This window comes from Aspergillus japonicus, assembly GCF_003184785.1.
Source record: "Aspergillus japonicus CBS 114.51 unplaced genomic scaffold BO86scaffold_4, whole genome shotgun sequence".
Lineage (NCBI taxonomy): Eukaryota > Fungi > Ascomycota > Eurotiomycetes > Eurotiales > Aspergillaceae > Aspergillus > Aspergillus japonicus.
Window position 1 is genome coordinate 381641 of NW_020291641.1, and position 24485 is coordinate 406125.

At 54.6% G+C, this 24485-nt stretch overlaps 8 protein-coding genes across 8 annotated transcripts; 5 read left to right on the forward strand and 3 right to left on the reverse strand.

The window, feature by feature from the left end:
• Positions 1 to 1537: 1537 nt before the first annotated feature.
• On the forward strand, positions 1538 to 3001 carry BO86DRAFT_330112 (MFS transporter; the record flags this gene model as incomplete). The annotated part of the gene is made up of 2 exons (XM_025668709.1): positions 1538 to 2365; positions 2435 to 3001. Coding segments are annotated over 2 exons (1392 nt in total), but the record flags the coding sequence as incomplete, so codon positions are not given.
• A 1327-nt stretch (positions 3002 to 4328) lies between these two features.
• BO86DRAFT_434560 (trypsin-like serine peptidase) lies at positions 4329 to 6748 on the forward strand (the record flags this gene model as incomplete). Its single annotated transcript, XM_025675906.1, has 5 exons — positions 4329 to 4518; positions 4596 to 4879; positions 4931 to 5105; positions 5181 to 6329; positions 6423 to 6748. The coding sequence occupies exons 1-5, from the start codon at positions 4362 to 4364 to the stop codon at positions 6746 to 6748; spliced, it is 2091 nt and encodes a 696-aa protein (XP_025531920.1). The 5' UTR covers positions 4329 to 4361.
• Positions 6749 to 7028: 280 nt separating this feature from the next.
• On the reverse strand, positions 7029 to 9041 carry BO86DRAFT_385610 (Zn(II)2Cys6 transcription factor). The gene has a single exon (XM_025671145.1). It carries the CDS (start codon positions 8978 to 8980, stop codon positions 7328 to 7330), a length of 1653 nt encoding a protein of 550 aa, XP_025531921.1. The 5' UTR covers positions 8981 to 9041; the 3' UTR covers positions 7029 to 7327.
• Positions 9042 to 9357: 316 nt separating this feature from the next.
• BO86DRAFT_385611 (MFS transporter) lies at positions 9358 to 10914 on the forward strand. Its single transcript, XM_025671146.1, has one exon. It carries the CDS (start codon positions 9422 to 9424, stop codon positions 10841 to 10843), a length of 1422 nt encoding a protein of 473 aa, XP_025531922.1. The 5' UTR covers positions 9358 to 9421; the 3' UTR covers positions 10844 to 10914.
• Positions 10915 to 10960: 46 nt separating this feature from the next.
• On the reverse strand, positions 10961 to 12318 carry BO86DRAFT_434570 (zinc finger protein). The gene has a single exon (XM_025675907.1). It carries the CDS (start codon positions 12100 to 12102, stop codon positions 11077 to 11079), a length of 1026 nt encoding a protein of 341 aa, XP_025531923.1. The 5' UTR covers positions 12103 to 12318; the 3' UTR covers positions 10961 to 11076.
• Positions 12319 to 14798: 2480 nt separating this feature from the next.
• Positions 14799 to 16863, forward strand: BO86DRAFT_445240 (cytochrome P450; the record flags this gene model as incomplete). Its single annotated transcript, XM_025676433.1, has 5 exons — positions 14799 to 14854; positions 15006 to 15187; positions 15256 to 15348; positions 15387 to 16084; positions 16184 to 16863. The coding sequence occupies 5 exons, from the start codon at positions 14799 to 14801 to the stop codon at positions 16667 to 16669; spliced, it is 1515 nt and encodes a 504-aa protein (XP_025531924.1). The 3' UTR covers positions 16670 to 16863.
• Positions 16864 to 21470: 4607 nt separating this feature from the next.
• On the forward strand, positions 21471 to 22392 carry BO86DRAFT_303065 (ubiquinol-cytochrome c reductase iron-sulfur subunit mitochondrial precursor; the record flags this gene model as incomplete). The annotated part of the gene is made up of 4 exons (XM_025667564.1): positions 21471 to 21759; positions 21858 to 21946; positions 22013 to 22163; positions 22211 to 22392. 4 exons carry the CDS (start codon positions 21471 to 21473, stop codon positions 22390 to 22392), a joined length of 711 nt encoding a protein of 236 aa, XP_025531925.1.
• Positions 22393 to 22610: 218 nt separating this feature from the next.
• BO86DRAFT_395478 (uncharacterized protein) lies at positions 22611 to 23341 on the reverse strand (the record flags this gene model as incomplete). The annotated part of the gene is made up of 2 exons (XM_025673324.1): positions 22611 to 23025; positions 23151 to 23341. 2 exons carry the CDS (start codon positions 23339 to 23341, stop codon positions 22611 to 22613), a joined length of 606 nt encoding a protein of 201 aa, XP_025531926.1.
• Positions 23342 to 24485: the final 1144 nt, after the last annotated feature.

Consider the following 24485-nt stretch of genomic DNA (forward strand, 5'->3'; position numbering starts at 1 on the left):
GATTGGCTATGCTCTCGCTTCGGGCACGTGTTCAAGGAAGGAAGGTTGCTGTTTGAGCGGTCGCCGGCAAGCTGATGAATCTCACATTTCGTTTCTTTATGCTGAAGCAGCCACTCTAATCATCCTGAAGAGAGATAATGATGTTTCGTCTGGTTTGTGTTGTGAGGTTCATCGAACCCGTCTCTCTTGCCCAAAGTGATCTCGGGCCCCGCGACTTGCATGACAGCTGGCCGCTGGCCGATGAGCTTTCCATAATCAGCTTCAGCCTCATCAAACTTTGTTAACAAGTCGGGTACATCGGGTTTGGCCTTAATTCCGAGACCAACCATCTCACTATTTCACATGCAGTTTGATCACCGCTTTCTGCGACGTATGTGCATAGGCCCTGCCATAAGCACGGCTTCATTCCTTCACGTGTCTCCCGTTCGGCGCGTCCATGCAGGTTTCTCCGTATCTGCAACCCATCTCAACACGGCTATCACGAGGCCGAGATCTGAGAACTCAGGCGCCAGATCAACCGAGCACCCCGGAGCCCCCATCATCTCACTTCCATGATTTGACCCGAAAAACATATTCGATTTTTGAAAATTTTATGTTGACCGCACTTCCGCTCAGGACTTTTCCCTCGAGCCGCATTGACCCAGACACTTCACCAGCGAATACGAAGTACCCAGCAGTGTATACACCAGGTGTCCCAATGGACCTGCACTTGGCCGTCCTTTGTGATTCATCTTCCTTTTTCACCGGCCAAAACTAGGTTTCGGCGAACCCTTCATTGCAGGGTTGATGACAAAACATCGGATCCCGCTGGAATGGATACGATGGCCATCAGTCAGCCAGCGGTTGGGCACTGACATCACCACCTTATGCCAAAGCTCAGGAAACAACGAGCTAGCGACTGACAGCTCGACCATCACCACCCGTCTCCATGGATCGGTAACTCCGGGGGTTAAACCGACGACCCCCCCCTGCACATCACAGCAAATTAAGGTTCTAGCGTGGCCAGCATGGTGCGGCTGTAGAGCTTAACTCCGGAGATGGATTTCCAATCCGCCAGCCCGCCCAGAGAGCATTCGATGCATCGAGTAACAGCCTCGTCCGGGGCTCTCGTACTATAAAGATGCTCTATACGGTCGCATGCTTTCTTCGTGTAGTCGATGTAAATCGGTCTCATCATGAGGAATATGCACTTTTGATCTAGTGCTCCCATCTTCAACGACCCCACTCAACAGGTATCACCATGAATAGTCTGATCCGCGATGCCCCACTGGGGCAAGTGATTCGATGGATGACCAAGAAGAAGTACTTCAAATACCCCGAAGAAGAGCCAGACTTTGTTTTCCCTCCCGAATACTTGCAAGGCCTCGCACGACTCGGCGTGCCGGGCATTAAAGCCCCACAAGGGAGCCGACCGCAACAAAGCGAACAGAGCAGCTCCATCTTCCACAACCAGCTCGCCGATCAGGACCCAGAAAAGCTTCTGGACAAACCAATTCCAGATGATAAGAGCGAGGCTGACACGCTGCCCCCGGATTTCGTGATGGTGGATTGGTACGGGCCGGACGATCCAGCAAATCCACAGAACTGGACTCAGACGAAGAAGGCATTCGTGGGGTTTATCATATTTCTCTACACGTTCATTGTGTATGCGGGGTCTGCGATCTATGTCTCGTCTGAGGAGGGGATCATGGAGGAGTTTGGCGTTTCCACCACGGCGTCTGCGCTGGGGCTGTCACTGTATGTGTTAGGGTACGGAGTGGGGCCTCTCTTCTTCTCTCCACTGTCGGAAGTCCCTTCCATCGGGCGCTCCCCGGTCTACTGCATTACTATGTTCTTGTTTGTGATTATCTCCATTCCGCTACCACTAGTCCACAACTTCGGAGGACTGCTGGTGCTCCGCTTCTTGCAGGGCTTCTTCGGAAGCCCTTGTTTGGCTACGGGCGGTGCGACGATGCAGGACATCTACTCGTTGCTCTACCTACCCTTCGCACTCAGTGCTTGGGTCACTGCAGCCTACTGCGGACCGGCTTTAGGCCCGTTGATCTCGGGCTTTGCTGTCTCCGCCATGGGCTGGCGATGGTCGCTCTGGGAGATCCTGTGGGGAGCCGGCCCCGTCTTCATCCTCATGTTCCTTCTGCTGCCCGAGACCTCCACCCCAACGCTCCTCCATCAACGAGCACGTCGTCTGCGCAAACTGATCGGGTCGAACCACCTCAAATCGCAGTCAGAAATCGTTCAGGCCCAGCTGAAGCCGTCGGCCATCATCATTGACGCCATCATCAAGCCCATCGAAATCACCATCAAGGACCCGGCCATCCTCTTCGTGCAAGTCTACACAGCCATCGTCTACGGCATCTACTACTCTGTATGTTACCCTTCCCCATCCCCTTCCCCCTCTCCACTCTCCAACCAATACTAAGTATCTCCTCAAAAGTTCTTCGAAGTCTTCCCCCTCGTCTACCCGCCCCTCTACAACTTCACCCTCGGCACAATCGGCCTCGTCTTCCTCTGCGTCCTCGTCGCCTGCCTCCTAGCGGTAGCCATCTACTTCGCCTACCTCCTCTACTACCTCATCCCACAACTGCTGCGGGGGGTCCCGAAGACCCAAGAAAGCCGACTGGTCCCCGCGCTGATCGGGTGCTTCGGCCCGCCCATCGGGCTGTTCCTGTTTGGGTGGACGGCCAACCGCCACATCCACTGGATCGTGCCCACGATCGGCATCACCATCTACGGCAGCTCGGCGTTTATCGTGCTGCAGTGCGTGTTCGTTTACGTGCCTATGTCGTACCCAGCCTACGCGGCGAGTCTCTTCGCGGCCAACGATTTCTTCCGGTCCGCCATGGCGTGCGGGTCCATCCTGTATGCGCGCCCCATGTTTCTGAATCTGGGGATCGGGAAGGGGGTGAGTTTGCTGGGGGGGTTGAGTACGTTGGGCGTGATTGGGATTTTTGTGCTTTATTGGTATGGGGCCAAGTTGAGGGCGAAGTCGAAGTTTGCGATTTCCTAAGGGCGGTGCTGTTGTTTGGGGTGGGGGAACAGATAATGGGTTTGGGTGGGGTGGTGGGTTAAGAGGGTTGTGTGTTTGGGTTAATGCTAATGCATAAGTGGTAGATGCTTTTTTTGTCGCTGAGATACATAAAATGAATAGCTGGTTTGCGTTTAATGTTTACCGTGGAGTTAGGAGTTTGTTGAGGGTGGAGGTTGCCCTGCATTTGCAGAGATGGATTTCCTTGTGGTGACGGATATATCGGGATCGAATGTTATTTTTCATAACACTGTTCCTGTTCTACAGAAACTTATACTGAATTCCAAGTGAAGTGATTATGCCTCAGCTCCATTCATAAGAATTGAAATTCACATGCGAGTCTGGAATTTGTCAGGGCCCCATCTGCCTCAACACGAGCCACCCCGGCAATGGAGATACCCTGCAACAGTGCAGAATGGGGGCGGGGCACGTTCAGGTACGGCGACCCCGTCGCTCGAATATTCCATATTGAGAACACAAAACTTGAAAGTTGATGAATACTGCAAGAGTCTGCAGCCAGAATGGTAAATTTGGGCGAGGGGCGTTCTCTTCAGGCACGGGTCTAGACTGCTTCCCCGCTGCAGGAACGGGATCCTTCATGGAGAAGGGGAAAATACCCGACGGCGGAGATTCTTTGAGTCAAAGCTTTAATGTAGTGGGGTCAGTGGATGTAGACAATAGATGTGGAATAGCATAGTTAGACATGTGTTTTTATCGTGAATTCACGATTCAGAGGCTGGCTGTAACACAGATGAAATAGCTAGAGCAATGTTAGGATATGCTGTGGGCTGGGGAATGTCAAGATCCAGATACAATCATTCAACCCTCCTGCCAAGAACGATTACCCCTGCAGCATGTAAGAACTAGCATCTTGCAGTAGTTGATACGAAGGAGTCCTCAGCAGGTACACTGTCCGGCCAATCTGCTCCCAGATCTGATCTGAGAATCTGGATGGTATGCACGTTCTAATGCAGGATACTGTGTTCATCGGCAACGGATACCCTTCTGTCTGGGTTGACACGCCATATCACTATCACATCTTTAGAGTCGCATCGCAAAACCTGACCTCCAGCTGAGGAGGCCGGGGAGTATAGTCTCAGCCAGCCACGGGGACGGCTTTTGAGGGAGACACATGCGTCAACAGAGCTGAAAGGAGTCGAGCGGCAAGAGTTGGAAGTATCTACCGAAGACGAAACTATAAGAGGGGTCAAACTGTCCAGAAATATCGCTCTCATCATCATCGCATTCAAGCTTCTCTGCAACAGTTTTCTCAGTCTCTCTCTCTTATCACCTGCTTCACACATTTTAATTCTCCCTTTGTACCAAAACTAACATCATGCCTGTCGTCGCCGCCACCTGGACGCTGCAAAGCACCCCCTCCCAAGCAGCCGAATCGTGCTTCGGCCTGCAGCAGGAGGGCGGCGAATCCGTCTTCGAAGACGAGCGCCAGCTCGTTGACCCAATGCACCTTGCCCCCGGGGGCAAATACCGCTGTAAGACCACTATCCCAGCCCCCCCCCCCCCCCCCTCTCTTTCCTCACCAGATACTGACCCAATATCTCCCTCGCAGCCATCGTGAAACTCTTCATGCACTACGCCGGCCAAACCCCCAACGACACCCGCTACGCGATGGGCACGGGCTGGCTCATCCGGGACGACCTCCTCGTGACGGCGGGCCACTGCGCCTTCGACTGGAAGGAGGGCTTCGGCCGGGCCAACGAGGTCAAGGCCTACATCGGCTACAACGGCAAAGGATCGATCGACAGCCGGTCGGCGAACGTGCAGTTCCGGCACGGGGTCCGCATCGTCACCACTGAGGGGTGGCTGCAGTCGTCCTCGAACCGCCACAACGACGTAGCCTTCATCCAGCTAGACCGCCCCTTCACGGCGGTCACCCCGTTCCAGTTCTCCGACACCCCCGTGGCGGGCTCCGACACGATCGGGGTGGTGGGATACCCTGGTGACATGCGGTACAAGGGCGAACCGGGCGCGCAGATGTACGAGGAGTTCAAGGCCGTGCAGTGGAACCGTCAGGCGGCTGCGAATAACATGCTGGAGTATCGCATCGATACTTACAAAGGTAGACACCCACGACGGATCCGTTAACCCCGTTTGAACCCCATCTAGACCCTGCTAACAATGCCACTGATGGCAGGCCAATCCGGCTCTCCCGTCCTCCTCGCAAACCAACCCCACATCTCCATCGGCGCCCACGTCTACGGCGACGTAGGCAACAACTCCGCCAGCCCGATCAGCCGCACCAGTTCTACCACCGATGACCTCCTCCTCGGCAACCCCTACGCAGACTACATCAGCGTCTTCGAGAGCTCCCAAACCTACCCCGTCCAGAAAGCCGACCCGCAAACCGGCATCCAGTACCTGGTGGTCGACCGCCTCGGCGAGCGCCAGACCCGCACGGCCGAAGAGAACTTCTGGGACGACCTCAAAGACGTCCTGCACGTCGGCGCGCCCATCGTCTCCGGCGCCCTGACGACCGTCAGCCCGTTCCTGGGGCCGATCGGGGGCTCCGTGGCCGCGCTGGCTGGCACGGCCATCTCCGCGGCGGCGCAGAAGTGCGCGGAGAGTGGGTTCGTGGACTCCACTCCCACCACCACTACCGTTCTCAATGGTCCCAGCACGGCCCTATCTGGAGGGAATTCGTCCCCCGGCTCGGCGCAGGAGAGCATCCTGGCCGAAGCAGCCCTGCAAGCCTTCCTGAAAGCGGACGCGGAGAAGATGAAGGAGCTGGGGATTAGCACGAAGATCATGGTCGAGTACCAGAAGGCGGCGGCGGACGCAGAGGCGGTGGCGCCCCGGCTTCTGCCCGCGGTGGTCATGCCCGCCGCGCTGCAGGTCGTCCAGGATGTGCTGGCGGGCACCAGCACCGAGTCCGCCATGGTGACCTTCGGCACGGCGTCGGCGGCCAAGGTGTCTGCGCTGCGGGCAACTTCATCATCTTCGATGGCCTCGTTCACCGCCACGATGGCAGGTAATGACAGAGACGCCAGTGCTGACCCCTTCACTACACGGCTGGTCCGCGCGGCGCAGCAATCATCCGGCGACGAGAGTTTCTGGGGCACATTTAGCACGGTCCTATCGGCGGCGAGTCATGGGGTCGGGGCCGTGCAGACGGGGCTGTCGGTCGTGAGTCAGTTGATTCCTTACACTAAGGCCAAGGGGGCGGAGAGTGCCTTCGATACTGCCATTGAGGAGGAGACGCCCATGGACCAGCAGATGAAGACCCTGGGTCGTCGCGCGCTGCTGGCCGGGGCGACCTTGCGTGTGCTCCGCGATCTGCCCGCGAGTCAGCTGGACCAGCTCGAACAACTCCCCCTTCCAGCTTCGGCACTGCAGCAGCAGACTACACAGCATCACGGCCTTGTGGATCTCAATGGAGGCGAGGAGGAGAGCTTCTTCACGGCGATCCAGTCGGCGGTGCAGAAGATCGGGCCCTCGGTCATGAAGTACGCCCCCGTCGTGGTCTCGGCCGTGCGGCCGGTGATCACCGCGTTGGCGGCGCCGAAGTTGCAGCAGCAGCAGGCGGAGGCGATGGTGACAGAATTTAGCAATGGGGAGTCGAGCTCGCGCGGATCGAACGGGCTGGTGGTGCCGCGCGTGGTCCGGAAGAAGACAAGTCAGAGCTTCTATGATAGGGTCATGGGGACGGCGAGTCCGACCAACGGTGAGTTTCTGGATATTTTACGGGGTGTGGGTGTGAGCTGACCGTGTTTTGTGCAGGTGTTAGTGTCCGTACTGTCGTCGTGTGAGAGGACTGAGCTGGTTGTGGGTAATCGATCTGGTGAGAGCAGGATGTGTGATGGTAATCGGGATGGGTTGTTCTGGGAGGATTGATCTCAGCTAGGCCCGGCGATGTTTCGATATTATGGTTTGATGTGATTGAAATGATCTTATATTCTATGGATATGTTGTGTATATTCATGGGCACCTTACTGCGGCTACGACTTGGTTTGATATCTGATTTGGATGTTTCGTGATCAAGCTGGGCATTCTTTATGACCATGACAAAGAACATTAAAGATATGGCTATTCTCTAATTGTTTTCCAGTTCGACTTTTCAAGTCTTAATTCCAGGCGAAGGTCGTCATGCTTTATAGCTGTTCCTGGACAGCAGAGAGAATGGACACATTAGAAACATGGGATGACGAGGGGCTGAACAGATCGTGCGATAAATCACATACTCATGGAAGATTGAAGCGACCTTGATTTCAGAACCGGCCTCAACGAACGCGATCATGCCACACTATAGGATACTCAGCAATTCTTCGTCCACGCTTACATCCCTCAGAAACCGTCCACACCGCTCATCTCTCCCCGATTGAGCTCCTCCAGCATGCTCTGCACCCATTTCGTCATCGTCTCCTGGTAAACCTCCTCTTTCTTGATAAGAGGATTCCCGGGAATCGTCGACTTCCCCAAATACGCGCTCTCATCCAATTCCGGTCGCCCGTGCTTCAAAAGGTAAACAGCCAGGTAGTACAGCGTCACGCTATTGGTGATCAACAGCCCCCCCGCACGGGATACAGGCTGCTGCTGCCGCTCCACACCCTCTCCAGCAAGCCCATCCCAACAAGCCTTCCACGCATGCAGCGCGCGCTCCATGGCCGACAAATCCACCGGCAGGATGGAAGTCTGCGCCTCGAGCAGCAGCGAATGCATCGCCAGAACCAACAGATTCAAATCCCACGCCGTCAGCCGCGAGGCCGTCGACGCCTCCCGCCCCGCCATCAACCCTTTAACGGAGGACTGGAAGCAACTCGACGGATCCTGCGCGGGGAGGGCCGCCCACCCCGCCGCCGACCAGGCCGCCCAGCTCGCCTCGTCGCACGGGAACGACGCCCGCGTCTCCTGCGGCGAGAGCAGCGGCTTGCTCCCGCACAGGAGCGCCTGGTAGCAGTCGACGGCGTAGACGCCCCACAGCACGCGCTTGCGCGCCTCCTTGCCGATCCACGTCTCCCACGCGCGCGCCTTCCGGGTGGCCAGCGTGCACTCCCCGTGCACCTTGAGCAGCCCCCGCTGCCGGATCGCGGCGACCAGCAGCGGGTGCAGCAGCCGTGCGGCGGCGCGCTCGGCGCTGCCGCCAAGGGCGGTGCTGGCGCATTGGCTGAGGACTAGGGCTTGGAGTTCGGCGAGGCTGGGCTCGGCTTTGGGGATGTCAGACGAGCGCAGGCAGGTTTTGGCGAAGAGGGTCGGGAGCGCGTTGTACAGGCGTTTGCTTTCGGGGCCGGATGCCGGGTCGTGGGCGAAGCCTGCGCCGATGAAGCAGATGGTGCGGATGAGGAGGAAGGGCGCCGAGGCGAGCCGGAAGGTCGGGATGTGCAGGAGGGGGAAGAGGGGGTGGAAGTGCGCGAAGAAGAGTCGCGCGTAGGTCTCGAGTCGATGTATGGGGATCGGGCCGGCGTCCGCGGCGGGTTCGGTCTCGAGGACGAAATCGGCGGGCAGGCGAAAGGTGTCGGGGGCGATGATGGGCCCCGTGTTGAAGAGTGTGCCGGGGAATGGAGGTTGATTTGTATGTGTCATGGGTCGTGGTGGTTCGCTGAGTGCAGTGGTACTGGTACTGTCCAGCAGGAACGGCGTTTCTGGCGGTGTCCAGTCCCACGATGTCATGTCACCGAATGTATCGAAGCTTTCGATGTCGGCCAGCTGGTTCAGAAAGTCGAGGTCGTCGGTCGACAGCAGACCGGGGGAAAGCCAGTCGATGGACGGATCGATGGCTGGGCTCACGTCGAGACTGGTATCCCATCGACCTTCGCTGCTCGTCTGTGGTGGGGATGGAATTGAGCTGGTCTGCCGGGGCGTGGCTCGGCGGGCGCGCTTCTTGCGCTCTGCCCGCTCGCAGTGCCAGCCCTTGTGACGGCATCGTGCACAGGGCGATCCATGCTGGTCGAGATTACATCGTAGTTTGGACTCGGCGCATCTGATGCAGCTCTTGTTCATCTTTCCAGCGCTGATGGTGGTGGTGTTCGGGAAATGCGCGCAGCGGGAATAGTCATTTCGGACATTTGCGAACGTTGGGGGTTCGTGGGGGTGGGAAAGTCCCTGAAATATTAATGTTAATAGGGCAGCACGATAACGATAAGTTACCGCTTCAGCTCTGTGGCGTGCCCCATCTGCGAATGGCATTGGCTGTGGGAGCTGGAAGGATCCATGATTCCTTATCGTACTCGGGTTTTCGGGTTTAGTGCAAAAAAAAGAGTGTAAGTGAATTTCCGGAGTCCCGAAACCCCGATGCTTCGGAGAGTCGTGCCCTACACGCTGACACAGACTATAACATGACCAGACATTCTCCACCAGAATCATGTCTCTATCGCCCAAAACAAGCAATCATCGATTGAGTTCCATTCTTCAAAAAGAAGCGATCGTCTCCACATCAACAAAATGTCGTCAATCGAATCCACGGAATCCACCAAAACCCCTGCGGCGACGCCACCACGCTTCTGGTTTGATCGCTTATGCTTGTTACGCCGACGTGAAGACCCACAGTCATACTCACCATGGCAGAAACATCTCATCGTGGCCGTGATCACCCTCTCTGCTTTCACCGCACCGTTCGCATCCTGCATTCTCTTCCCCTCGTTCACCACTCTCGTGGAACACTTCCACACGACGGAGACGCAGGTAGCGCTCACCACGACCGTATTCCTCTTAGGGCTAGCCGTGGCACCCCTGTGGTGGAGCACGCTCAGCCAGCAATACGGCCGCCGGCCAGTCCTAGTCGCCAGCTTCATCCTCTCAACCATCGCAGTGATCGTCTGCGCCGTGTCTGACTCCCTCGCGCTGATGATCGTATTCCGCTTGATCGAGGCGCTGGGCTGTTCCTCCGCCCAGAGCGTAGGTGCGGGCGTCGTCGGTGACGTCTTCCCGCCGACGGAGCGCGGATCGGCCCTGGGATGGTTCTACCTGGGCACGCTGATCGGGCCCCTGCTGGCCCCCATCATTGGTGGTGCGCTCCAGGTCTGGCTAGGATGGCGCTCGATCCTCTACTTCATGGCCATCTTCACCTCCGGCGCCGCCATCATCACCACGCTCTGCCTCCCAGAGACAGTCGCCAAACCCGCTGCGAGCCACGAGACCCAGCAGCAGCAGCAGCAGCGGCGGTGGTACCAAGCCCTCAAACGAGACGCCGTTGCCCCGCTCTCCAAACTAAAATTTCTGCTCGTCCCCTCCATTGCCCTGACAATCGCCTACATCAGCATCTGCTTCGCCAGCCTGTACTGCTTCAACACGACCCTGCCGTACGCCTACGCGGCGAAGCCCTACGACTTCTCCCCAATCGAGATCGGCCTCTGCTACATCAGCAACTGCCTGGGGTACGCGATCGGCAGCCTCGTCGGCGGCAAGCTGAGTGATGCGCAGCTGCGCCGGTACCAGGCCGCGCACGGGGGCACGAGCCACCCGATCGCGCGCCTGCGCACGGTGTGGTACGGGGTGGGGTTCGTGCCCGCCGGGCTGGTTGTGTACGGGTGGCTGGTCGAGCGCCAGGTGTTTTGGGTGGCGCCACTCGTCGGCGCCTTTCTGTTCGGGCTGGGGCTGATGCTCGTCACCTCCACCGTCATGCCGTTCCTGGTGGATGTGCGGCCCGGCGCGGGGGCGGCCGTTGTCGCGGATCTGAACCTGGTAAGGAATCTGCTGGCTGCTGTTGGCACGGTGGTTTCGCCGATCGCGGCTCAGAGTATTGGGTTTGGCTGGTGGATGACGATTCTCGCGGTGCTGTGCGCGTTGGCGGTGGGGTTGTTGGGGGTTGTTGTCTGGAGGGAGGCTGTCGAGGGGAAGGTGCAGGTGGATAACGAGGTCGTTTGAGCTTTCTTTGTTTTGGCCTGTTGGCTGTGGGATTGTAAATACTCGATAGATTTTGTGTTGAACCGATTTGGCTTGTATTAATCATTATCTTGAGCTTTTTTCTGTGTTCATCCAATCGGTCTATTCGATCCCAATCTCTTACTTCGTTGAGCCAGCGGACCAAGGGAGAGCTTAAGGAGACTTAAGGCCTGCCATGCCCATCGCATCTTCCTTCTGGTGTGTATCATCATCATTCAGCTTGAGCAGGAACATTCACCCCTCGCCTCTATAAGCGTGACAAACTGACGAGCCAGGTTGTATATAGCACCCACCTCATCCTTATGGTAGATGCGAGCGATCCGCCCAGCAGCACTTAGATATTGATTGCGAAAAGCAGGCCAGTGTGCCGTGTGCGGCCGTGGACAAAAGGGGTCGTTCTTGAAGAAAGCCTCGACCGCTTGCTGAACACCCTGCCGGTCCATCGAGATGGAGTGACACAAATCAAAGTCCAGGATCCACATGGTATGTGTCCCCAAGACATTTCTGATAATGTTGCTGGTGCTGCTGTGGTCCGGGGCTCTGTTGCGCTCAGCTGGCGAAATCGGAGCCAAAACAATCTCGACGTCGTTTGCATCCATCCTCGCGACCCAGTGAAATGTGGAGAGTGCTTCGCCCATCATACCAGCGTAGCAGTCGACATCCTCGATGCTAATCCCCAGTTCCATCATCTGATCGATATGCAGCGGGAAGTTGCGGAGGGAAAACCCTCGGAATCGAGATCGGCCGTTCCTCGCCGTGCTGCAGGTGCGCTGGCGGCCGATGTACGGTCGGATGAGACAGGCTTCGTTGCTGGCGCTGCGGTGAATGTCTTGGCGGAGCTCAGGAGGACAATACCTGTCCACGAGAAGACGTCTGGTGTGCTCGGGAAAAGGCGGGATTCGCTCGGACAGGATCGCATTGCAGGCTGTGTATCCATCGGGGAACCATCGGAAATTTGTGTCCCACCAGGACTGGTCCTGTGGGGTGATGTATTTGTGGCACTGAGGTATGCGCGCTTGGAGCTGCGTCGGTGGGTTTCTCATGTTGCGCTTCGCGTCTGAAAAGCTGAGGAAAGCCTCGTAGGCTTGATTGTGCATTGTGAAGTCGTTGGCGAGTGATCGAGAGGGTCCTCCATCTTCTCGCTTGATGGCAGACCCTGTTGGGCTTCGTGTCCAGACTGTGCCGCAGAAACCGGCGCCAATCCTTTGGTAATGGTCTTCAGAGTAGTGGGAGATAGTCATGGTGTCTAAAATATTTGGAGTGATTGTAAGAAGAACAAGAGTTTGGTTTTGAGACTGGTATCAAGAGGTGAGGCCTGAGTCACGGGATGACCACTTCGCGCGTCATATCTTATAGTTGCTTCATTATGTGACTTGGAAGTGATCGGAAGTCAAATCCGGGCCACGGTAAGCAGACCAAACTGGCCTGACAGAATCCTCATTCATCCAATGACTTCGACCACTCTGTCGGCCATTTTAGATCAACGCCAATCCAGAAACCACGTATAGAGTAGGTACATGAATCAGCTGGTACTCGGCGTCTCTGATCGAGCACTCACTGCAGTCTAGAAACCTCGATCATAGCGCAAGCCTGCATTTGCTCAGAGTTTCACATCCCTGTTGCATGTCGTCGAACAGACAAGTCACGAGGTAAGAGTCCAAAGGCTTTCTTATGCTAAGCCAGCCTTGCGCAGCCGCGGTCTCGTATTAAGTTGGCAATATCATCATCGCCATACCTCTCTGCCAAGGTTAGGGGTGTTTGCCCTCCGAAATCCGTGATATTTTCGTCTACATTCTTGGCAGCCAGCAGTAAGCTGACCATCTCGAGGTTCCCGCGCTCAACCGCCTCAATCAAAGGAGTCTGTCCCCTCAGATTCTGGCAATTCACATTTAACCTCTCCGAGGCCAGGAGAAGACGTAAAATGCTCGTGTATCCAGCACGAACAGCTTTGGAGATTGGGGTTACCTTCCAAGGACCAATGAAGTCAGGATTGGCGCCAGCAGCAAGCAGCAGCTCCACGCCGTCCACACTACCCGCCGCGGTGGCCATAAGAAGAGGGGTGTATCCGCTGGCTCCCGTGATCTCCGTATCGACAGCCCCGGTTTCAAGTAGAGCTTTGATGATTGGAACGTGACCACGATGGGTCGCATCCCACAACGGCGTCACACCGCCGTAATTCCTGTGGTCAGGGTTGGCCTCACCCGTGGCCAGCAGCATGCGAACAATCCCGTCCCGTCCGCTCTGTGCTGCTCGGCAGAGGGCCGTGTCCCCATCGTCCACGTGGGTCGCATCGATATCGACGCCGTCGCATGCCAGCAGCCGTGCAACAACCCCTTCGTGTCCCCGGCGCGCGGCAATCATCAAAGGCGTTCCCTTGCTTTCACAATCGGTCGCATTGACGTCAGTCCCAGGGTGCGCCACTAGACAGTCAACTTCCGGCTCCAGGTCGTTGTACGCTGCCACTCCCAGCGGGGTCGACCCGGCCGCAGTCCGCAAGTTGGGATCCACCCGATCGTCAGCTAGGAGCAGTCTCATCATCGCCACGTTTCCATCGCATGCTGCGCGCCATAGGGGAGGCTCTGCATAATGTCGATTCGGGTCAAGCTGCGGATGCGCGAGAAGCAATCGTACCGCATCAATGCGTCCGTAATGTATCGCCCACCATAGGAGGGTCTCGCTCCGTTCATTCCCATCGAGCGACTCGTTCGGATCTATTCTATCAGCGTCTAGCAGAAGTTGCAATGTGGGGAGTTGGTTCTGCTGCAGCGCGCGCCACAGCGGGGTCATCCCGTCAGATTCCCTGGCGTTCGGATCGATGCCCGGGTGGGCGAGGAGCATTCGCACGATCGTCTCGTGGCCTACTCCTCGTGCCAGAGCCGTCTCGCCGCGGCCATCCCGTCGGTTGACTGGGAGGCCGTCCACGGTGAGAAGGAGGCGCACAATAGACTCATACCTGTGGCTGGCGGCTTCTGGTAAAGCTTCGGCGGCGGCGGTGGCTTGTGTCGTGATGATGCTGGCGGTGATCGTCATGAAGGGAGTTGTAGTTATCGGGCGTGAGGCCTCCAGCCAGTGTCGAATGGTCCCTTCTGTGCCCATGTGCACGGCCCAGGCAAGAGCTTTGCTGTACTCGCTATAGTTGAAATCATATCGGTAAAGAAGGGGGTTCAGGAGAGAGTAGCAATAGGTCGATGTGCGGGCTATAGCGTTGATGTCGGCGGTGCTCTCGAGGTGCTTGGCTACACACAGAAGGAGCTCGCCAGGCAAGAGAGCGAGCATCGTATCACATTGAAGATGAGCTCAAAAGGAACAACGGTGGCATTCTCTAGATGTAGATGGAGATGGGGAGAGTGGAGCGTGGCTGAGTGAATGGTCGCCCGGCCCGCTCCGATGGATCGATCCTCTTGCGGAGCATCCAAAGGCGGTGAGCCTTTGGCCCCGCGATTTCTATACAATACAATCATTATTACGACGAGGCATTCCCGAGATGATGATCCAGTCGGTGGTTTTGTCTTCAAAAAAAGGTATCTGATAGATTGAGGTTGTAGGAAGTATTGCCTTGAATTCCCAGTCTTGCAAGGCTAGACTTCAAAGGTATAATCACAGAGTTCGGCTCATATGCCTTTCCTCCCTCCCTTTTTCAAAAGGTGATCTCATGCAAACGCAATCTAAGATACAAGCCTCCAGCCAGACAAGACGAGCTGGACCCCTGTAAGGCTGCCTAAATAGTTACAGTAAGCACAGTTAGTATCTAGTAGGTGCTTACTCCTTTTTGCCTCCTCTTTTCTCTCTCTCTCTCTCTCTCTCTCTCTCTCTCTCTCTCTCTCTCCGCTTATCCTCCCACTCTCCTCTCCACATACCTCTCGCCTGCCTACCTTGCTCTTGCTCTTTTTCATGATTAGTCCCTTATCATTACATCCTATTGTTTGTGTGTAGCATCATGATTCTCGAGATTCTCGGCCTGTTGTTCTTTTCATATCTGTCATGGAGCATTATGTCGATGGAGAAGAAACTATCGGCGAGCCTCGACTATGCGAATTCCTTTGGTGCGCCTCTACACCGATCCAATGAATCCTCTATGGATGGTTCTTGAGCCTATTATTTGGCCGTGGCTTGACCGGCTCCCCATCAATTGACACAACTATAGCTTCGGACGATACTCCCGCCGCGGCTGGTACTTTGCCGACCGGTGGGAATCGCATCGTCGCTATGGCCCAATCTGGGCAATCGTCACTCCACGCGATGTCTACGTCAACGTCGCCGACCCGGAGGCCATTCATGATATTTTCCAGCGTCGAACCGACTTCATCCGGCCCAGTCACCTGTACAGTACGTGTGGACCTTCCATCTCGCTCTGTCGCCAATCCGCAGACTATCTGACCCTTGCCCTGATATAGAAGTGTTGGAAGTTTATGGGCCATGCATATCTACGGCCAGTTGGACGGACTGGCCACGCCACCGCAAGGTCCTTGCCACTCCGTTCAATGAGAGTGTCATGTCTTTCGTGTGACACGGCAGATGCTCGAAGCATGGGATGGTGCCGCTGAAGGTCAAATCACCAGTGTCGCCAAGGACACGCGCACCTTATCCCTCAACGTCCTTGCTGCGACTGGCTTTCGCAAGTCGTTTCCTTTCCAGAGTGCTAATGACCACCCCGTAGCTCAGGAGCCTCATTCCACTCCTAGAAAAGAGGACGCAGATTCCCCGGTTGCATCGGCAGGCTACCGTGACGCTCTTCAAACAGTCCTGGACAACTGCATTTTTCTCATGGTCTTGGGACGGAAATGGCTGGCGCTTCCCTTCGCGCCTCAATCGTGGCGTCAAATTGCCAAAGCAGCCGATGACTTTCAGCGATACATGGTGCGTATGTTGGATGAAGAGACCAAGGCTTTAAATTACGGACAGGCTGGCAGTGGGGGTCTGATGACATCCTTTGTGCGGGCCATGGACCTAAAACAGAAGGCAGATGCGGAGGGTGGGACTGCAGCTTCGGGCTCCCCACCCAAGGGCCTTACGGTGGATGAGATATTCGGGAACATTTTTGTTATCAACTTTGCGGGCCACGATACCACCGCCAACACCCTTGCCTTTGGCTTACTCCTGCTGGCGGCATATCCCGAAGTTCAAGATTGGGTGGCTGAGGAGCTGCAGGGACTCACTGACGAAGAGATCAAGAATCACTATGCTGATCTCTTTCCACGCCTTCGGCGCTGTCGAGCCATTTTGGTAAGCCTATCCTGCGCACATATCCTTGTCCGTTGTTTGCCCTCTATCCGCGAAACAACTGACAGTAAGGTATACTTCTCTATTCTTCCAATCTGACAGCTCGAGACTCTCCGCCTGTTCCCCCCAATTCAATCCTTGCCGAAGCGGACCAGTAGCGAGCCGCAATGCCTTCAAGTCGGTGGTCGGACGATTGTCGTCCCCAACGACGTTGGAGTCCACCCCAGCCTACTAACGATGCACATCAACGCTCAGTATTGGAGCGAAGCCATGGCCTGGAAGCCTTCGCGCTGGATCACGGTCGCCGAAGCATCCGAGCGGGTCATCACCCCCGCACGGAGCAGCTTTTTGCCCTGGTCGGACGGACCACAGAACTGCCCTGGGAATAAGTTCTCACAGGTGGAGTTTGTCGCCATCATGGCCATACTCCTGCGAGCGCATCGCATCGATGCCATCGCCAATCCCGGCGAAAGTTTCCGGGAAACCCAAGCAAGGGTGCTGGCGACCACGCAGGATGTGGACATGCAGTTGCTGCTCCGCATGAAGGATGCGGATCGCGTGCGGATGGTGGTACGTCGCGTAGCTTAAGGCATTTTGCAGGCTGTGCAACTGCCTTTCGTTCGACAACTATCCGAGTGGTGCTTCAAATTATATCTGTACTGGAGATAGGTCCTCCCTTGTATTAGTGCCCGAGGTTCTCTTCCTTCAATTTTACGGCAGATCTTGTTTCTTTTCCTAGGTATTCAGATTAGGTATTACTTCACCTTAGCGTTAACAACGTCATCTGGTAAACCGAAATTGAATGCGGATTTGCGTCCTTTCCTCGGAAGGGAGATCAAAATACCATTTCTCCCGAGGTTACGGAGAGGAAATCCTTCCAACTTCCTTAAGGCTTCAATGCCCTGTTTCTCTCAAATTCTACCTGAAATAGGGCCTAAACAGATGCTTACAAGAATGCTTGAACAGGCTGCGTTGCCTGCTGGCGATGAGAGAGGTTTATTCAGGCGCACTCTCCCTTACTAGGCGGGAGCATGGCAGCCAGCCCATTCTGGGACTTTCTTGCCACGGGACAACTCACCGGTTTGGATCTATCTCCGAGCAAACCTTTCAAGATGGGTAGACATCTCTCTACACAGCCCTAAGAATTCACTGTACTTTCGTGGTGAATCATCGAAGTGACATCGGGTGAACACCTGATACTCATAAAGCCCTTCACTGTAGTAATACGTACTCTCTATGATGCAGCACTGTCATAATATCACGAACAAGCTTACGCTTCCCATTCACAAACAATAGAATGGTTCAAGCTAGCTCCTTCCTAACTTGCGCTACATGCAGAATTCCTCCCTTTCCTACTATCTATCTCAGACATCCTTCCCGCACCTTCCCTTGCGCGATTCAGTTCTGTTCTCTCGAGATGAACGCATCGTTTCCTCTTTCTTACAAGCCTTACAAGCCTTCCACAATGCAATTGAGTCTTTCTTGGTATCGATGAGTCCGAAGACCAAGTCAGCCAGCACCTCAATCAATAGAGGCGCTCTTGAACCAGAATTTCGCCCTGTTTCTTGGCAAATCAAAGTCGATGAAGGAAATCGGGATGAAAGCCCCCACGTGGGTACGAACTTTCCCCCGACAATGTCATCTCCTGGCAGATCCTAGGACCGGCGGCCACTATGGCTTTGATCGCCCTGGCCATGTCCCTCATCACGCTTGATGCCTTGTGAATGGTGGCAGGAGTAAACCTCCGAGAAAGGCCCGGATGAATACTCGGTAAGTCCATAGCCAATGCAGTCAAAGTCTCTCTGTTCATGCCTCTGTCTGTTGGCGCTTCCCACTGGGAGCATCTTTCGCTATTCGCGTCTGTTTCTTTTCAACTGTGAGAGAGATAGAGAAGGCTAACATTTATGCTTACATAGATCGTATCCCCCGAATATATCGCATACCCTCTCTTCAGGGGAAGACCTTCGCCGCATCGTAAAGATGCTTAGGCAAACAGGTATTATCGATATTCAGTGAGGAAGACAAATGGATAGGCATTGATAAGTGGCTTTAGATCTCAACCTGGAGCCCGCCAGCTCTGAAGAGGCTGCAAAGGCAGCAAAAGCCCTAGCTCCACCGCCGGTCCCGGGCTTTTTTTCAAGCAGTCACATTATGTCTTCTTTCCAACGAAAAAGTCCACCTGAACGGTGGCGGATTGTCGTCCGTTCACGAGTACACCCACTATGATTGTCATCGATATTAAAGACAAGGCATCCATCCACCATACCCACAAAGACGCCTCCTTCGACTCCACCGCCACGGTGGCCTTGATGTCTCCCTTATAGGGATTATGAATAGTTTTTCAACCCCTGAATAGGCTGAGCATGGGGTTCAGTTAGAGTATGATTCGCCTATGCAGACGAGATTCTCGGGCCCCTGGATTGAACTGGAGGGCAAAGTGGACTAGTCCCTCTGTTACGGGGACGGGGACGGGGACGAGAGACGGAACATCTAGTCGCCATTAAGGCTAAGACAGCTGAGGCTTTGAGCGGGGGGTACCCCAGCTTCTTTCGTACATGCGACTGGCTTTTGAGGGTCTTCAAAAATCTTGTTTTATTAATTAAGTGCCCGAGTAGTGTGTCCAACACTACCAGCAAGTCGCTGGCAAAGTCCCTCGGCCAGTCTTTGGCCTTTTATCGGACGGCGATCACTTTAACTTCTATCGTCTTTACGAGTGCAGGGTAAGTACTACAGGAAGCTTTTCGAAGACCTTTCTAAGAGCCCTACAGTACTGCTGCCTCGAGCTCCGTTGGCTTATCCCGGAGCATCGGCAACGCATCCTCGACCTCTTGGCCAAGCTCTGTAGAGAGGCGTTGGCAGCAGCGACTCCGCGGGGGAGCGAAGCAATGGAGCAGCGGCTAGGAGGGTTGATTCTGGCCAACGACCTCGATCAAGGTTGCGCGTGGCGCCTGGGTTGGCCAGAGACCTCGATAAAGGTCGCACGTAGTGCATCAGCCCTCCTAGTCGCTGGTGGTGGGCCAGGTGCGGTTTCCGTTGGTGGTTTTGCCTTTTTTTTTTTTTTTTTTTCTGTTGTCCTGCCTGCCTGCGTGGGGGATTGCTTGTCGGTTAATGTATTTATTATATGGAATTTTACCTGACCAAGAGTCTGTCAAAATGACAATCAAGCTTTTAACCTCCCTCAATGTTAACCTCTTTATCTCTGCTCCTGCATCACCCTTACCAATCGCCAAAAGTTTCGAATAGCCCGCTATCTCGCTGGCGGCCCCGCTCAGCCCTACGACCATCAGTATCCCGCCATCAAGGACGACCACCGCTTTACAGTGGTAGAGAAAGGATCCAAAACCCGGGTTCTCGTAGGTTCTCGTACACGAATGCCCCATGCCTTTTTATGGGGATGAGGCTTTCACTGCCCAAGTGACCATATCCCTTGACAGAGAGCGAAAGAGTGTCGTGGCCCGCACGAAGTACCACCTCTGCCACCGCAAGCTACCGCCCGTCAGGAGCCCGTATGATGCATGTCCGCATAGATGCTTGCTGCGTCTATCCTGCTACCCGAAGCCACTGGAGTTCTGTTCGCGATGTCGGACGAAGTTAAGATTACACAACTGGGAATCTTGGGCGCCCAACCGGTGATTCACCGTTACCCGGGACCTGGGCGGGCTGCGGTGGCCGCCCGATGCGGTGTGGCGGGCGCAGTGCCGGATTCGGGATCTGAAGTGGTATTTGAAGTTCTGGGAGGAGGATCCGATTGTGGGCGACTGGGTGGAGGATTTGAACGACTTCGAAGACTCGGAGAACTCCGAGAGCTCGGGAGATTCGGACGGTTGGAGTGACTCGAGCAGCTCAAGCGGCTCACGCGACGGCAGCGACTCAGACGATTTGGACGCTTCGGAAGATTCAGCGAGCTCAGAGGATTCAGAGGATTCGGACAACGGCGAGATATCATCGGAATCGCACGAATCGCAAGATCCTATACATGAAGAGAATTCGGCCCATCTAGACGCTCCAGAGGATTCGGATGACGATGGCGGGATTTCGATCGATTGGCTATAGATTCATTTGAATGTTTAATTGATTAAGTCAGATTCTAAGCCCCACACATCGGGTTTAAACTACAATATCCTCCTCGATGGAGTGTGGGCTACAGGCTTGACTAGAAGGGTTGCTTGGTGTTAAGTTATGTTCCTTTCGAATTTAGCTCCTTATTGCTTGTAGTTAAGCTTAATAAGACTTGAAATTTCATAATATAATTGTACTAAGCTCTTGTTTATATGTATGGTGCTAATAGTAAGACAATAGTGGATCTAACCCTCTAGTCGACCAGGACAGATGGTTCTAATTCGCCTTTAATTATCAATCCTCCACAGTAGACTTGGTGAAACCCGGCATTGTTTGAGATTGAAACCCCATTGATAATTTCAACAAGGAAGACATCGAGACGACTATGGCAGGGGACTCAAAGGAAGGGCCTTGTGGTGGGTAACTGAATGAGTTGTGGAGTCTTGGAGAGTTTCTTGTACTACACACCTTTATCGTTGAATGGAACGTGTACCCGACCGAGGTCAATGATAAACGGTGTGAATATGCGTGATGAGGTAGGTGGGAAACTCCATCGAAATGGCTTGGATGATTTGTAGGCGAGTGAGCCCCGATGGGGATGTGGTGGCTTCGAATTCAGAAAGATACAGAGGGGGAAAAGACAGACGAGGGAGAAGGCAGTCTTATGGATGTTTGCTTTGTTGTCACATAACGCTCTATCATCGTGCGCGCTGGCCCAATGTCCACGGTGAAGGACGCGGCTTCCACATTTGGCTTCTCACCCCGCAAAACCTAACAGTCATGAACTAATCTCGAACCTACTAGGTACCCAGATAGAGTGATTCATACATCTGACGACCGCAGATGACGATAAGAGCATAAAGCGAAGCAAGACTTGCACTGCACCCTCAAGCCTTGCTCGGTGACACAAGCCACTGCAGTCCTTCAACAGCACTACGGCTCAACGGTGCTGATGTCGTGCTCCCAAGTTTCATGTCTCGTACGGGAGATCTACACCGGGTAGACAGATATGAAGTAGATAAGCTCAAGAGCCGGACGGTCCATCGACGCCCAGACCACCGGATGAAACATGATCTGCCCGCGCCTCCATATACTTCACTGCACAGCGCAACACCTGCGCGGGAAGAGACCCGAGAAAGTCAATCGAGTAATCATTGAAGTCAACACACGACCACAAACAAGTTCTATTGACCTACCGCTGACGTTAACGCAAAGCCAATTTAAATGCATATTAAGCCTGTAATAGCCTTTTCCCGAGAGCTACAATCCTTAACCTCCTCCAGAATCTCCTCGTCAACGTCTCCCCTACAGCCCACAAAAGCGTGCCAGAATGTCCCTCACCCTAGTCACGCGAACCGTCCTGCGCAACCCCCAACGCACACTCATTCCCGTGCTGAATATCCAAACCGCCTTCGTCAGTAATGACATCGGACCCAAGCGGGCAGAGACGCCCGAATATGTCGTGACCCCCAGCCGCGGAACCTACGACACCCTCAAAGTCCCCAGCTTCAAGGCCTACGAAACCCGCGGGCCGCCCCGGGGCCACCAGAACATCGCGTATTTTATGGCGGGCGCGCTGGGCGTCACCACGGCTGTGGGAGCTAAGGATACGGTTGCGAGTTAGTGGAGCAATCCCCGATGCAGTCCATCCGTGTCTTTTCACATAGCATTTATGGTGCGGAGAATTCACTCTAACAGGTGGAATACAAACGTACAGGCTTTCTGGCCAACATGTCCGCATCCGCGGATGTCCTCGCGCAAGCAAAGGTCGAGATCGGCCTCGGTGCGATTCCCGAGGGGAAGAATGTACGATCATGAGTTTGCCCTACCGGTTTCCAGGTCCGACAAATGCTAAAAGTGCTGCACGTCTAGATAATCATCAAGTGGCGCGGAAAGCCTGTGTTCATCCGGCATCGCACGCAGAATGAGGTCGAGGAGGCGCGTAAGACGGACTGGAAGTCTCTTCGTGATCCACAGCCGGACGAGGAGCGCGTGCTGAAGCCGGAGTGGTTGATTATGCTGGGTAGGTTGACAGTTGTGCTTTGGGGACGAATTACTGACTAGTTCAAGGTGTCTGCACTCATCTGGGCTGCGTGCCCATTGGGGAGTCTGGGGACTTTGGGGGCTGGTTCTGTCCGTGCCACGGCTCGCACTATGACATCTCCGGACGGGCACGCAAGGGCCCCGCCCCGTCCAATCTCGAAGTTCCGCAGTATAGCTTCCCGACCGAGGACACGCTGGTTATCGGATAGAGGGGGATGTGGATGAGATCTCGGCCATTTGACTCGTGAGGGGTTTCTGTGGGTGTAGCTCAATGTGAGAGGCATGGAGCACGATACTCTTCATGTCAAACAACAACAGACTTGATACAGAAAGCATAGAAGAAGACGAAGGAGACGGGAATAGATAACACAGAAAATGACAACACGCTAACTCGCAAGACATTGACCACATTGAAAATTCCAGAGAGCTACTCTTTGATGGTCTCTTTTTCGCGGCTCAAGACGAAACGAATCAGCCCTCCTCGCCCCTCCCACGGCTGCCTCTTCTCACGAGATGTATAGGCCCGACCACACGTATCCGACATCCTCTGCTCCCATTGTGGAAGGTATCCATATGCAACCTCCCGCGTAATATGCTCCGAGTTATCCATCGATCCCCAAACTGCCCGCCCTGACGCCTGTTTCGCCGTATCCGGTCTTTCACCGCAGAGATTGGCTCGCAGAAACACCGGGTGATGCTTATTCATCACGTAAATATGCGCCGTCAGGTGGGAGCCCTTGGCCAGGTGGGCCGCGGTCTTGTAGCTGATCGTCATGTGCCAGGTGTTCCGGAGCTGTTTGGTCCGGCCCCTTTTTCGGTATCTCGTGAGGTGGATGGAGGATCTGGTGGGGAGGTCGAAAGAGATTGGGTTAGCCTTTGGAACCTGGCTTGTGTGCTGTGATGGCTTCAAGGAAGCATTGGAAGGGAAGAGAAATCTATCATAGATGCCGTGCTTTCGGCTCCGTACCTGATTAGGATGACCCTAGGATATTGTCCTTCGACACTGGCCCCCCGGTAGGCGAGGGACAGGATGGTCGGGAGATTAACGGGCGCAAAGCATGGGAGCAGATACTTCGGGATGTAGTATTTCACGATGTTGGTGGTCGGTGACTGACTGGCGTGGCTGTGCCGTATAAGAGAGGCTGTTGAGCTTGCCATTGAAGCTTGGTCGGAGGGTTCGATTGGATGGGAGGAAATTCAGTCGAACTTGCAGAGGGAACGGAGGGTGAAAGTGGTGGCGCGTCTGTTGGAGAGCTTGTCGATGACAAGGGGGGAGAGAAGATGGTCGGGGCGCGTTCGGAATATCACCGATGGGTTTTATGTGCTTTGTTGACCCCCCGGCCTCCTTTGTGTTACCCCGCATTTGATGCATGGACGCATGGATGGGATGTCACTTTGTCACACATGACCAGGGTTGTGATTGGTTGACATGGTCAATGGGATGATCTAGCCACCGAAAAGAATACCTCATCGTTTTGTATTAATGGAGAAGTGTAAGGTGGCATAAGGGGTACGGTTTCCATCAATTATGTTGGTGAATTCATCCGCCGACCACGCTGTTCTCAGGGGTTCCTTTCCTTTTTCCCTTTTACTCTTTATAGCCTCTAGATTAGTCCGTAAATTAGTCTTTAATCTGCTAGTATAAAACATATCAGAAGGGAAGGGTGATATTGCTGGGTCAATCATTATTTTCTCTCTACGATGATATTCTTCGACATTCTCATGACAGCGATCGGCTAATACAGGTACAAGTCAAAATATACTCAGGCCGAGCCAAGCAACCTACTGTTACCGCAAAACCAAAATAACAACGAACCTAATCTTGATAGCTAAAACCTCTGGTGCTGACCTAGCAAGAATATTGACGAGTTTCTCTCACTGTGCATACATACTATACCTTGACATCTTTACTGATAGACACTACACCAAAAACTACTATTCTGGCAATTTCCATTATAGCTGAACGCCTACTGAGATACGCATGTCTTCGCATAGGGGACAGAATCGTTGTACGGGTGATCGACTAAGACGTTCCCCCACAGTCCCACAGCCGAACCGGTCGGGAAGGCCCGCGAGCCACAGAGGCCAGAGTCCCGGAGGCACGGACTTGACTTTTAACGAGAAGAAAAAAGAAGTAGAGATGCATGAGAAGGGATTTGCTCTTGGCCACGTAACCAAGTAGTCTTGTCTTACCAACCTTCTGGCGGCTGGGTGCTATGCGAGTAAGCTAATAGCTAGCGGGTGAGCCACCTTACAATCGACGACTCGGGGTAAGTCGGGGTGAGCGAGGCGGCCGCCTCGG

Coding starts and splice junctions, on each gene's coding strand:
- BO86DRAFT_385610 (XM_025671145.1), bottom strand. CDS start 8,980: ATGAACAAGAGCTGCATCAGATGCGCCGAGTCCAAACTACGATGTAAT.
- BO86DRAFT_385611 (XM_025671146.1), top strand. CDS start 9,422: ATGTCGTCAATCGAATCCACGGAATCCACCAAAACCCCTGCGGCGACG.
- BO86DRAFT_434570 (XM_025675907.1), bottom strand. CDS start 12,102: ATGACTATCTCCCACTACTCTGAAGACCATTACCAAAGGATTGGCGCC.